Source organism: Hibiscus syriacus, unplaced genomic scaffold, assembly GCF_006381635.1.
Source record: "Hibiscus syriacus cultivar Baekdansim isolate YM2019G1 unplaced genomic scaffold, ASM638163v2 tig00111540_pilon, whole genome shotgun sequence".
Taxonomy (NCBI): domain Eukaryota; kingdom Viridiplantae; phylum Streptophyta; class Magnoliopsida; order Malvales; family Malvaceae; genus Hibiscus; species Hibiscus syriacus.
The window spans coordinates 882,501-897,041 of record NW_024063114.1 but is presented as its reverse complement, the minus strand read 5'-3'; the positions used below and the strand labels follow the sequence as shown (position 1 = coordinate 897,041).

The 14,541-nt window shown below is 33.5% G+C and overlaps 1 protein-coding gene across 1 annotated transcript; it reads right to left on the bottom strand.

The window, feature by feature from the left end:
• Window positions 1–10,026: 10,026 nt before the first annotated feature.
• On the bottom strand, window positions 10,027–11,619 carry LOC120164615 (aspartic proteinase nepenthesin-1-like). The gene is made up of 3 exons (XM_039174298.1): window positions 10,967–11,619; window positions 10,352–10,919; window positions 10,027–10,314 (listed from the first exon to the last, which is right to left on the bottom strand). Exons 1-3 carry the CDS (start codon window positions 11,617–11,619, stop codon window positions 10,027–10,029), a joined length of 1,509 nt encoding a protein of 502 aa, XP_039030229.1.
• Window positions 11,620–14,541: the final 2,922 nt, after the last annotated feature.

Genomic DNA, 14,541 nt, shown 5'->3' with positions numbered 1-14,541 from the left:
ATGGTTTAACTTGACAATATGTATTATCGATCATGTGTTGGTATTGGTTTCTAGAGTTATAATTATGCTTCCATTATTTATTTATTTATTTATGATTTAATTTAAAAATAAGTGTCTAAACTATATACAAATTTAACTTTTGGTGCCTAAAGAATTTTTCGCTAAAAATAGGTGTCTAAAGTTTTCTCCGTTATATTTTTAAGTGTCTACCATTAAAAAAATCCGTTTAGTGGCATGTGTTACATATTTGTTTAAAAAATATTTTAAATAATATTTTGTTTTTTAAAAAATATGGACGTGACATATGTCACTTAACGGTTTTTTTAACGGTAGACACTTAAAAGTGTAATTGTAACACCCACAACCCGTATCTGACCCGAATACGAGTCCGATGTGTCACATTAACTTTTCAAACGTTTGTCTTTACAAATGACTAAAATTCAATTCATAAGTCAAGAAAATAATTTCTTTGCATTAATTAAAATCAATTGATTTTACAAAACATATCAGAGCATATTCAACTCAATTCTATTAGTACATGCCAACTATATTCAATATAACAAAATACATAATCATATCCATTTCTTTTCTAATCTGAACTTCGTAAAGGAGATGCTGACTTGTCTTGCTCCTCTCAGCTTCTCTTTTCGCGTTCCGAAACCTAAATGTGAAAGACTCACACGCTAAGTCTATGACTTAGTGAGGCATAGTAAAACATTTAATGTAAACTCTAACTTCTAACAATGCATGAATAATTAATGCTATCATATCATATGAAAGCATATATATTCTTTCTTGTAACATATACACATGTATCGCCATCTACGTTCTTATTATTTTCATATAGGTTATCATTAATCCCTTTATCTTATCATCTTATCTTTAGCACTCATGCACATCATATCATATCATGTCATGTCATGTCATGTCATATCATATCACCAAACAAACACATAACATCACATAGAATTTACTCATTAGTCATGTAGTATCTTTTAGATAGCCCATGTACACATGTGAGAACTAAATATATGCGAGTACATTGAGATTGTGCACATATGCTGTCACCACTGCTCGTATAAGGGTCCACTGAGTGGCATGTGAAATATGTCACAAAGGACCACTATCCATCTGTCCCGAATGACATAGGTAACCTGTCTATATGTCCCGAAAGACATAGGTAAACTGTCCATATGTCTCGAAAGACATAGGTAACCCTCGACTCTTGGCATGCCAACTATACCTCTAGCTCTCATTTCACATAACATGGGCATTCTCTTTCATATCATTTCCCATATTCATAGAGACATATGATTCACTTTCACGTATCACATATACTTTCTCTTTCATATATATCATGTCATGTCTCATATCTTGTGATCATGTAAGCACATTACTTATTTTCATACGATTGCACATTCATATGTCACATAGCTTCTAACAGTTCTCATGTGTTCATATAAACATGCATGTCCTTGACATCTCTTGTTCACATATATTTCCCTAGTCACACGGTTCATATCATACTCACATAACATGTATTCATAACAATCATATAACATACACAATAGCATACATCACATATACTCATATCAAACACATGTTTATAGTCATGGATTTATGCATTCTAATATAGGAAATAGGCTTATCGCAAGTCTTATTTCCATCTAACTAAATCTATAGTATGCACTCACCTAGGCCTCACTTGCTATCAATTACTCCTATGGCTTAATTTCTCTTATTGGTCAATTCTAACCTTTCGGTCGTTCCAAAACTTGCTTAAGCTCGATATCTACATAATCATACATTTATACATATCAGTATTTTAAATAACATACTCTAATCCTTCATTTCTTAAATTAAAGGAAAGGCAAATTTCATTTTCTATTTAAAGTAGTATCGGTACCCCCTATAGGGTATCGATACATCCCATAACTGTGGTATCGGTACCATGCCTAGGTATCGATACCCATATTGCATTCTATAATTTTCGTTCAAAGATGGTATCGATACCTTCCTTAAGGTATTGGTACCCTGGGTATCGATACTGTTCTTCCCAGGTATCGATACCCCTTGAATGCCTTTGTTAATTTTACTCTTGAGGTATCGGTACCTGATGAATGGGTACCGATACCCCTTGCCTAGAAATCACTTTTTAAGCCCGAAAATTACTTCATTTCAGCTCAAAAGTTTCATGTTTCATCCCCTTTCATATTCTTAACTCACATACATATGCTTAAACCCATTAATACTCATTATCACATCGTTAACCTCAAAACCCTATCCTCCACATGGAATTCAAGAATCATACTCAATTTCCAACATGTTCTAAATCCAATTCTAACAATTCATACTTCTTAATTCCACTAATGACAATTCAAATTTAGTATTGAAATCTAATTATTATCTCTCTATCAAGATTTCATTTATGAACCCCTCATCTTCAATCCTTCCTATACCCTTCATCTTATTGTTTTAAGATAAATTAAGCTTTCCTTAAGCTTAAGTATCACCTAATGATCAAAACCAAACTTAAATTTCAACTAATAATCAACTACTAAGAAATCTCACATTTGCCTTAAGCTCTCACGCATGAAGAAGAAAGGAGAAGAAGAGAACTCTGGAAGCTTGAATTTTTGCTTCCTTTCATCCACATGGGTTAATATATAACCATAATAAAAATTTAATTATTTCTTTCCAATGACCATTTTTTCCTTCACTTCCTTCTTCTTTGATATTTAATCCTATATAAAATTTTCCATATAAGTGCTTGAACTATTCAAGTATTCTACCTTAAATCACCAAATTCTAAAATTTTACAATTTAGTCACTAACCCGATATTGAGGATGTTAGAATAACGGAGAAAACTTTAGACACCTATTTTTAACGAAAAATTATTTATGCACTAAAACATTTTTCGATACATTCTTTAGACACTTATTTTTGTATTAAACATTTATTTATTTATGTTAAGTTTTTAACTTAATGTAAAAAAAATAATTATTAATATTTGGCTTAATACAAAAATAATTGTGCAATTTATGTCTCCAAAAATGTTTGTGCCTAAAGAATTTTTTATTAAAAACACATGGATAAAGTTCTCTTAGTTATATTTTAGGTGTATGTCATTATAGTTTTATTTTTTATAAATAAAAATATCATTTTTAAAAGATAAAGATTTAAAAAACTTAAGTTATTTATAAAAAATCTAAAGTTTTTAAATATTACAAAATAATCCAGGTTTGGTTTTCACCGAATCTTCAAAGATTCCTCCATGAAAAATTGCGACGCTACTCAATGAGAGGACGGTTGAGTTTTCCTCGACATGAGAGGATGTTGTCACTGGTGAAAGCAGTGGTGGTCACAACTGGCTGTAGAAGGGTTAAACGATGAGGGGCAATGACGATTTATTATTGTTTGTGACAATCGACGATCGATTTGGGTGATTGCTGGTTAAGAGTGGGGTCACGAGGCGCCGACGAAACTGTTTGTGGTGGCAGCGACGTCGAGGGAGAGGGAAGAGAGAAGGGATGGGGTGGGGTGGGGTGGGGGATTTTTTTGAATTTTTTTTAAATTATATATATATTTTTAATAAAAATATTTTTATTTTTTAAAAATAAATTCTCAAAATTATCAAAACGTGATACGTGTCACTTAACATAGATTTTTAACGCCAGTTAACATTCGAACACCTAAAAGTGTAATATTAAAAACCTTAAACAATTATTCTTAACGAAAAATTATTTAGGTACTAAAACGTTTTTCAAGACATAATTTAATAATTTATTTTTATATTAAGCCTTATTTTATTATTATCATCTGATATTATGATGGCTGAACTGAAAGTATACATGAATTTGGAAATCTTGGTGGGGACGTGGGCCAAAGTGAAGACAGAGAATTTGGGGGAAAGTTGAAAATTTGGCTGCAAAGAGAATTGGGGTTTGACATTTTATGGGATTATATTTAGAAAACGTTGGTCTTTCATACCAAAAGCGGGCTTCATTAGGCTAATAAAAATGTATTTGAATCATTCGCTTAGGTCACATTTTTCAATCATTTCATCAAATTTTGTTTAAGAAAAAAATATTTATGCGTTTCAATTATATGAAAATATAAAATTAAAATTATAACTCATCAAAATATTTAATATCATATTAGCCTATTAACATATACGGGTAAATCCAAAACATTTCACGTAGTTTAATATAAAATCTTTATCAGATTATAAAATTCAACATTTTCTTTATCTTTTGACTTCCAAGTGCACGTAAGATTTTAAGTTATGGGGTGAACTTAAACTTATAAAATTTCAGAGAGACGAAAACAGATTTTCAATAGAAAATATATAAAAATATATAAAATATATAATAATTTTAAATTTTTAGGATGCGACCGCTCTCGTCTAGGGATGGGCATCTAACCCGAACCCGACGGGTTCCGACCCAACCCGATCGGGTCGGATTTTTCTAAAAAAAAAATTGTGTTCGGGTCGGGTCGGATTTTTTTTATGTGGTGTTCAGGTCGGGTTCGAGTTTAGGGTGAAAAAAATCCGACCCGACCCGACCCGGGAAAAAATATATAATTTTACCCTATATATTTAAGAATAATTACAATAATACCCTCCTATATATTATTTTTTTCAATTTAATCACTGTTTTTATTGAATAACAATATTTTTTTATTATTTCGGGTCGGGTCAGATTTTATAAACTATCTATCGGGTCGGGTCAAGTCACGGGTAGAGGTCCCTTTCTTCTTGGATCGGGTCAGGTGGACCAAAAACCCGACCCATGCCCATCCCTACTCCCGTCTGTCTGCTCCGCCTAGGTACATCCCTACCTTTAAGTAATTAATTAATCTTGAAAATTTGTTAGAAAAAGGAAGACTTTCCCATACTCTTTAGTCCTCCGTTGAAATACAAACATGCTCCCATCATTGGACGGAATGTTAATAATGTTTTTGGGATCTGCAAATATGACTTGACAAGCAACATCGACCTAACTTGCATATTTCCGTTCAAGCATTGTCATTTATAACTGCGCCTACGTTTAATCCATAACGAAATTAAACGATTATGGTACAGTAAATAGGGAGAATCCGTAAGAGCGATAGCAAAGCTAAGACTCCTTGGTAAATAAAACTAAAACATTACAACGAAAGAGGGTTCCGGGAACCCACTTGCCGACCTTTCCTTTCCTTGTCAGACGAAAAGCGACGACCGAACAACATTGCGTTATAAGTGGTAATTATAAGTGGCACCATGCTTATGTTTAAGCTATTGTGGCATGTCTCTTAGCATTTACATGTTAAACTCGTTAATTCCCAGATTTCCATTTTTTCCTATTATAAACAAATTAACAATAGTTTTCTATCTCTAATCAAATATTAATCTAATTTTTTGACTAATTTATATTATTTTTGTAGCATTATTTGAATTGAAGATTTGATGAAGATTTGATTCTAATTTTATAACATTTCTTGAGTCAATTCTCAAAATGAATCCTTTAATTTTATGGTAAGTGACATGTGTATATATAAAGCTTTGATCAATTCTATCATCACGTCAGTTAAGGCTTGAACCTTTGTAAATCGATATAATTAGTGATGAAATACTCTTAATTTCTTTAATAAGGTATCAAAATTAGGTTTATTTTTTAAATAATTTAATTGTTTAAAAAAGCTATTAAAAGCTGAATCGATAAAAAAAACATTTTTAGAATATAAATTTTTTAAAAAAAAATCATTTTTCACCCAAAAAAAAAATCTCAAATGACCAATATCAAATTCCATGTCCTAAAATTGCAATTTATTTTCTTTTAATTTGAGATGTTTGATGTGGAACTTTAAACACTGTAATAGTAAGAAGACAAAAGACGAGTTATTGAGAAGTACATAAACCTAACAAGAAGTTTCATCGAAATGGAGTGACATACAAAGGAGTCCCAAGGGAGATGCAATAATTTTCCATGTTTGCAAGTTTAAACAAGGAAACTTGAGCCTTTGAGGTAGACTCATAATATTTATATAGGATGCATAAAATAAAATAAATATGCAATATAAGTAAAAGTAACACAAACTAAAATATAAAAAAATATTTTTAATATTTTTAAATTTTCATATATTAATTAAAATTACACGAAAATATATGAATAGACGACTTGTCAGATCTACTTCTAAAAAAAGGAAGATTTTTGTGGGAAATTTATAGTGGGGACCCTTATAAGATGCCTTTTTCAAGGGAAAAACTTGCCAAAAATTAGGTCAAGTTATACACTTGGTTTCCATGTACGATGATGCAAATGTACAGAGGATTTTGGTGATGTATAGTTAGAGGGAAGAGGCTTTCACCTTTCATTTTCTTCTACTAAAACATAAAAATGGATATCAGCAGAGACAGACACATGATTTTAGATTAGGAGGTGAACTTGAACTTATAAAATTTCAGATGGTGAACTTGAACTTATAAAATTTTAGAGCGATAAAAATATATTTTTAATAAAAAATACATAAAAATCTAAAATATATGATAATTTTAAATTTTTAATACGCAACCCATCCACTCCCCTAGATCCATCCCTACATATGAGAATTCACTTGCAGGCTTTCATGCCCCCCCCCCCCCGTGCGCCTCAGTAGACTACTCATGTTGCCCCATGTCAAGTTTAGCTCAAAATAAGTTAGCCCTCAGTTCCAATTTACATGCTTGTTTTTAGCTTTTATAAACGCTTCGTTGTATTCTAAAAATTCACAACCAAATCATTTAATTAATTGATTATAAATACATAAATATTTTTTAACTTAAGTTTTCTTTTAATATTCTTGTATCCAGGGACGGATTTAGGATTTTAAGTTATGGGGACGAACTTGAACTTATAAAATTTCAGGGGCAAAAACATATTTTCAATAGAAAATACATAGAAAAAATCTAAAATATATGGTGATTTTAGATTTTTAGGCGGTGACCGCCCCCCACCCGCTCCCCTTAGGTCCATCTGCTTGTATCGTCTTGTTATTTCTCTTTGATTTTTGTTTAGCTAAAGAAAACCCAATTTTAATTTTGGTTATCGACCACTAGTGATTATTAGTTCTCTTGTTTTTTCATACCATGTCCTTTTTTTCCAATTTTGAATAAGAAACTCCATCCTTGTGACACACTTTTCTTTGCTCTTGTGGCATACGTCTTCTCTGTTGTTGTGGCACGATCCTTATGGCTTTTCGTACATATTTCGCATACTTTTACGATCATTTTGGTGGTCGCACAAAGATCCCCACTGCATTTATTATCTGATTGGTTTGTCGATAGTCAAGTATTGTCACATCTCCTCTTTGGTAAAAGATTGTTTGCCATATGATCACTTTGTAAAATGTCTTATTCGATAGAGACAATGAGTTTTTATGAAGGTTACTAGATTCTTTTAATGTTGATCACCATTCCCAATGAATGCTTACTCTTTCTTCATATTTTTGGGTTTACAATTTTTTGTTTTTTTACGAGTTTTTTAGTGACTATTGTCTCCATTTTCCCCTCGATGTTTGGTGCGTTGTAATTTAGATTCATTCCTTTATTTTTATTATTGAAATTCAATTATCGTAGCTCAAAAAATTAATTGATTATGGAACATATTGAATGGTCTAAATAATTAAAGAGTGTATTGTTCTCCTTTGAGGTTATGGGTCTAACAGTTGTGTTTGCGTGATTTGTGTGTTGTCAATAATTAAAAAATGTTATGAACAAATACTAGCTTATAATCACACCAAATTATTAAAAAATTAATTGATTATAACCACAAGATTATAATATTATTAAATCTCAAACAAACAATAAAATGTGTTATTGGAAAATATTTTTAATTATTCTTTGGGTAAATTACACAGGTTACTCTATTATTAATAAGTTCACAAATATATCATCATATTTCAAAAAGTTTACAAATAGGTTTGATGATACAAAGTCTATCATTATAATATAGTATATGTTCCACACTTTCTTAATTAATTGACAACACATACCTTATAGTCGTAGTTGCTCGAACCAAGAACTTATAGTAAACGTTCTCTTGAAACCACTTGATGAGTCCAACTAGTGTATAATTTGAATACAATAACCTAATATAACTTTACACATTAACTATAATTTTTAATTACTCCATCATCAATTAGAAACACATATTTGACTTACATTTTAATCATTGAAGCTCCATTAATTTTAACCAGATTTTTCACTTTAATTTGAGTTGAGCCTTTTATAATAAAATAACATGCAATTATTATTTATCATGTATAGGATGTTTATATGTTCTAGTCTTACTTTGACGACATATACGTACTTATCACTTTATGATTGTATGTCAAAGTATAGATAAACCTTAGTGGTATGGAACGTGGGTTTTGGAGTTTGTACATTGCGTGCCTAATCTAAAGAAACTTTCACGTGTATGAAGGCTTGTCAAAGTAGTGTTTCATTTGGAGTGTATAAACTCGTATCATTAGTTGCAATCGATCATGCTAGCATCAATTACATCACAACACCAATAAAACTAATTCAAATCCATGATAAAAATCCACCAACTCTTCTAGTTATCCCTCTTTTAGCTTGCTTTGAGAGGATTCATGCCACCACCCAATGAAGTGTCTTCGTGCTTGTTATTTCTCCTCAAGGAGATTAAAACTTGATGCTTTCCTGGAGACGGATGTATAGCTAAAATGGTTATTTCTTCTTCTTCTTGATATACGCAAGCGTTAAGGTTTCCAAGGAATTCACAGAAATGTCAACATTCCTTATTCTCATAGAATTTCTGTTTGTTTGAAGTCTTGTCTCTTTCTTTTGGGCCTAATGAGCTTAATTCTAGCTATGAATGCTTCAAACAAAACTAAAACCCAAAAGGTTTGGACCAAAGTGAAACTGATTTTGGAACTAAAGAATTAGGATTTTTTTTGGCTCAATACATAATGCGCCGATATTATTTGTCCCAATAGACCACTCCAAACTTTATTTTGCAATCGACATCAAATACTACAGTAATAGAGAAACTCGCAATGTTGAGATGACAAGTTTAATTGAAAATAATAGTTTAATGATCCTAGATAAGTAGGCTCCATGTAGGTCAATATTATAATATATCAACAGGAATTCGTCACGTCGAGGTGATGAGTCAGGTCTGAAATTAATTTTTTTTAAATTCAGTAAATAATTAAAAATGAAAAAAAAACCCATCGTTACATCGAGGTGACGAATTTCCTTTGAATTAAAAAAAGAACCAAGTCGTTTAGAGCCGTTGAAAAATGGATAGCTACAACGATCAGATTCCAACAATCAACATAGAACACCGACTTGGTAAGCGACATCTTCCATCTTTATTGTCACCTTACCACTCAAAAAATAGAAAGTATGCGTTTCTGGCCTCCAGCGTTCAATCAGTGTCGAAATTAGTGTCGGGTTCACCTTAAAACCACGCAAAAATGTCGTTGAATACAGTACAGATTGTTGTAGATAGATAATAACCCATTGATGCAGATCTCTTTGTGTCATGCTGACCGTTGGAATCTGACCATTGTAGTTTCAGTTGCCCAACGACTCTAAACGACTATTTTTTTTAATTTAAGAGAAACTTGTCGCATCGATATGATGAGCTCCTATGATTTTTTTTTATTTTTTTATTTTTAAATTACTTCCTGAATTTTTTAAAAAAATTAATTTCAGTTTAAACTCGTTAACTTGACGTAACGAATTTCTATTAATATATTAAAATTTTAATCCACATCAGACCTACTTATCTGAAATCATTAAAATATTATTTTTAAGATAACTAATCACGCCTAAATTACGAATTTCCCTGCCCCCCAAAGAATTAGACCACATTGAAAAAGCACTCTGACAAGGGATGGGACTTCAACTTAAAATTGCTCCCCATCTCTCAACATTTTTATTATTTTTAATTTATTTTCCAGAAGGAGGCCTTGAAGATAAGCTAAAACATTAGCAGTAGTAGTAAAATATTGATCATAAATATTTCTGCTTCCCATCAGAAAACGTCATGGATGCAATCTTCGTCGGCAAATCGGAGTCCGGCGATCTGACCATCATAAACGATACGTTTGTTTTGTTGTTGCCAAGCACCAAGTACAGTCGAACTCGATCCCTTTCCTAGCAGCGCCACGCAGAAATGAGAATCGTAGAAACTATGCATAAATTTCCCATCAACGGTGTAATCGGCAGCATTAAAATGGAATGTTAAAGGTGCAAAATTATCGTAACCCCCAGGTGGAAGATCATAACAGAGATCAAATCCTTCCCCGTCTTGTTTGAAGGCCTTCGGATTCATAATATGAATCAAACACATTTAGTACTTCTTCATAAGCGTTGAGCCCAGGTGTGTTGGCATCGATTTGAGTTATCATGGCTCCCGAGTCTATGAAGCTACCACCACTCCCATCTCCCCTGATCTCAAACGTATACGGTGGGAAGTTTATACGGTAATTTCCGACGCTTATTTCCATCAATTCCATGTAGAAGAAATAGACCCGGAACGGCGGTTGCACGAACATCGTCGTTTGAGCGTTGTGCAGCGGCGGAATGTCTTCCCCGAAGCGAACGAGGAGCGGATGAGGTATTCCGCCGCTGAAAGGGGCAAAACAGTAGGAGAATCGGTAGCCGATGAAATGAGAAAGTTGGTTTAGAATCGAATCCGGTCCCAAGCTTAATCCGAAGATTCCTGAAATCTCGCTGTTCTCGAAGCTAATGTCACTACTGGCGTCGGAGCAGCCGAAGAGGACATTGGGGAAAGCATGCATTTGTTGGTTGACGAAGAAGTCGAACGTCTCCAACGACGCGACGCCTTGGGTAGACGATCCGCCTCCGTATGTAACATCGTAGACACATACGTCGTTGACACAATTGTAGTGTCTTTGCTCGCCGCTGCAGAAAGGATGGCTGCAAGGAAGTGTAGAAGCTAATGTCACTACTGGCGTCGGAGCAGCCGAAGAGGACATTGGGGGAAAGCATGCATTTGTTGGTTGACGAAGAAGTCGAACGTCTCCAACGACGCGACGCCTTGGGTAGACGATCCGCCTCCGTATGTAACATCGTAGACACATACGTCGTTGACACAATTGTAGTGTCTTTGCTCGCCGCTGCAGAAAGGATGGCTGCAAGGAAGTGTAGCGTAAGTGGTCGACGCTCTACGATCATAAATGGGAAGAGTTTGTGGGAAACAACCCGAGCATGGCTGACATTGGGTCCAAGTTAGAGAACCACCGGTGTCCATCAACAGCTTCACCGGGTGGTGTTGGCTTCCAATTGTGAACCCCACAGCATAGATTAAACCATCTAGATATAATGGTAGTCGAATATTGTTTTCGCCTACCTTTGTGGTAAAATTCGAGAGTTTATTTAGGTAATCGATTCGAGCATTGGTAACTTTGATCAATCTTCCTATTCTTTCGGTTCTCGTCAAGTTTCCAACAAGATACAAAGGAGAGCTCGGAGAATCATTAAGGACAGCCCTTAGGGTTCGACCAGATGAATTTGAAGTTGCAAATGCGAAATGGTGCTGAAATAGAGCTGAATAGAGGGAAATGAACCATATAGAATCGAGAAAACGAGGGGTTAAAGACATTTCTTGAAATGAAAAGTAAGCCTGCAATGCAATACAGTATCACGTTTAAATATATATGCAAGTGAAAATCTTATATTAGAACAGAATACATTAAACTGCTTCAGATATTGTGATCTGAGCTGCTGAAATGTGGCGCTTATTTTTGTGGTTTGACTTTTGTGGAAAAAGAGGGTTGGCGAAAGGGAATGGTAAGGAAGAGAGGGAAAAATTGGAGGGAAGAAATATTTATTCGACCAATTACGTATCTAGTAGTATTATTTTATTAAAAACTTAATATAAAAATAAGTATCTAAAGTATACCTTAGAATACAATTTGTCATAAAAAGAATTTTTAGATACAAATAGGTATCTAACGTTTCCAACATTACACTTTTATGTGCATGAATCGTAACGGCCGCTAAATTTGATCGTTATATGTTATGTATCACGCATATAAAATTTCAAAAATTATTTTATTTAAAAAAATTAATATTATAATTAAAAAAACAAAAAACCTTCAATTTTTACATTTTCTGTCTCCAGTCGATCACTGTTGGTCCATGGCCATCACCATTAACGTCATCAGAATCGTCTTATTGCCACGACCAAAACCTAATCCCCCACCCACAGAGAAACTGCATCGATCATCGTGAAAAACACCACAAAAGGTCACCGGATTTTTAGGTTTTTCATTTATGTTTCCCGATAATTTTGACAACTACAACCGACCGTTCGTTACACAGTTGTCACCGTTGTTTTTCCGTCATGCTCCAAACAAAATCCATTCGATGGTGACCGTTCTTCGTTGGTGGTGGGGTGACGAAAGAGAGAGGGACGAGGGGTAGGGGGTTTCATTTTTTTGATTTTTCATTCTTTTTTTAAAAAATAATATTTTTATTATTAAAAAAATTAAAAAATATATAATGATATGCACATAAAAGTGTAACAGAGAAAACGTTAGTGAACATTTATTTAAACACCAAATTGTACTTTAAGAAATAATTTAATCACTTATTTTTATATTAAACATTTATTAAACAAATAAAATGAGAAAAATGTTAAATATTATTGTTAGCTTTAGAAAGAGTGTCAAATCCAAGACCATTTGCACAAAACTCAAACTTTACCGTTAAGCAATGTAAAGAATATGTTACAATCCTATGAAAGTTACTAGTATTTAATTTAAACTATATATCTCCTCAAAATATGTAAAATTTCTCTTAGAAAGAATCAAACTAGATAAAAATAAAATAAAATTCTAACAAAGCTAATATTTAAGTTAAACTGAATAATTTGAATGCGTCTCGAACCAGTATTTACATTTTCATTTCTTTTAACTAAAGATGCAGTTAGAATCTCTATTCTTTTACTAAGATATAGTGGTGTAAATGAATATAGTGTTCGATAAACTATTTGTAAACCGTTCGTATAACGTTCATTTATGTTTTGTTTATTAAGCTAAATAAATGAGTATGAACAATTTTTTGTTGAAAATTCAATATTAGCCTATATGTTCACACCTAAATTAATTTGATGTCATTGTTTACATCAATTTAGTTTTGATGTCATTGCTTACATCAATTTAGTTAGGTGAAAATTAAGTATTTTTCTCATGTTTTAATTTCAATGGTTTAGATTATTTAGTGTTTATTATAATGAGTGGTTTAGATTGTTTCTTGTAACCTATAAATACCCTACTTGTATTTGAGTTTTATCATCCAACAATCAAAGCTTAATTATAAGCATTTGAAAGCTTTCTTAAGAGTTCTTCCCTTTTGCAATTTTGTGAGATTATTCTAAAGAGAGTTTTTTTTTGGATCAATTAGAGTTTTTACTCTATTTTGATTCAACAATTGGTATCAGAGCCACGTTTTAAAGATCTCTTGAAATTCTGAGTATGCTCTGTGGCTGCAGTTTTTAACTGATCTTCCACATCAGAAAATATTTCTTGAGTTATTGTCGAGGTTATTACAAACCTTGTGGAGCTTCTTTGTGTTTAGAGTAATTTAGTACTCTGCACGTTTGTTACTCAAGCTTGTTTGGTGTAGTCAAAGCCTTGCCATTAAGATGGGTGATCTTCAAGTAGTTGGAGGAATCAAGAAGCTCAACAACAAAACCTACAACACGTGGGCAACATGTATGGAGTCATACTTACAAGGTCAAGACCTTTGGGAGGTTGTCGGTGGTAGTGAAGTTACACAACCGGCGACAGAAGATCCAATGGAATCTTGCGAAAGTGGAAAATTAAAGCAGGCAAAGCAATGTTTGCTTTAAAGACCACAATTGAAGAAGAAATATTGGAGCACATCCGGGATGCTAAAACACCAAAGGAAGCATGGGACACTTTTGTTACACTCTTTTCAAAGAGGAACGATACAAAATTGCAACTTCTTGAGAATGAACTTCTATCAATGGCGCAACGCGACATGGCGGTTGCCCAATACTTTCACAATGTGAAGTCGATATGCCGTGAAATTTCAGAATTAGATCCGACAGCTGCTATTGGGGAAGCCAGGATAAAAAGAATAATTGTCCATGGTTTGAGACCCAAATATCAAGGGTTTGTTGCCGCTGTACAGGGATGGCCGACACAACCATCGCTTGTTGAGTTCGAAAATTTGCTTGCAGGTCAAGAAGCCATGGCCAAGCAAATGGGAGGAGTCTCACTGAAGAGTGAAGAGGAAGCGCTCTACACCAGCAAAAGCAGAGGCACTTTTCAGCGGTATACTGGCAATGGATCTAAAAAGGATGGTGACAAGGTGAAAAATTACCAAGGAAATGGAGGCCCTCATTCAGGGGGAGCTTCCAAGAATCGCGGTAATAGTAGAAAGTTCGATGGCAAGTGTTACAATTGTGGGAAGTTGGGCCACATGGCAAAAGACTGTTGGACCAAGAAAAAGCCTGTTGAAAGTAATACTGCTACTTCTTGTTCGAAGGAGAATA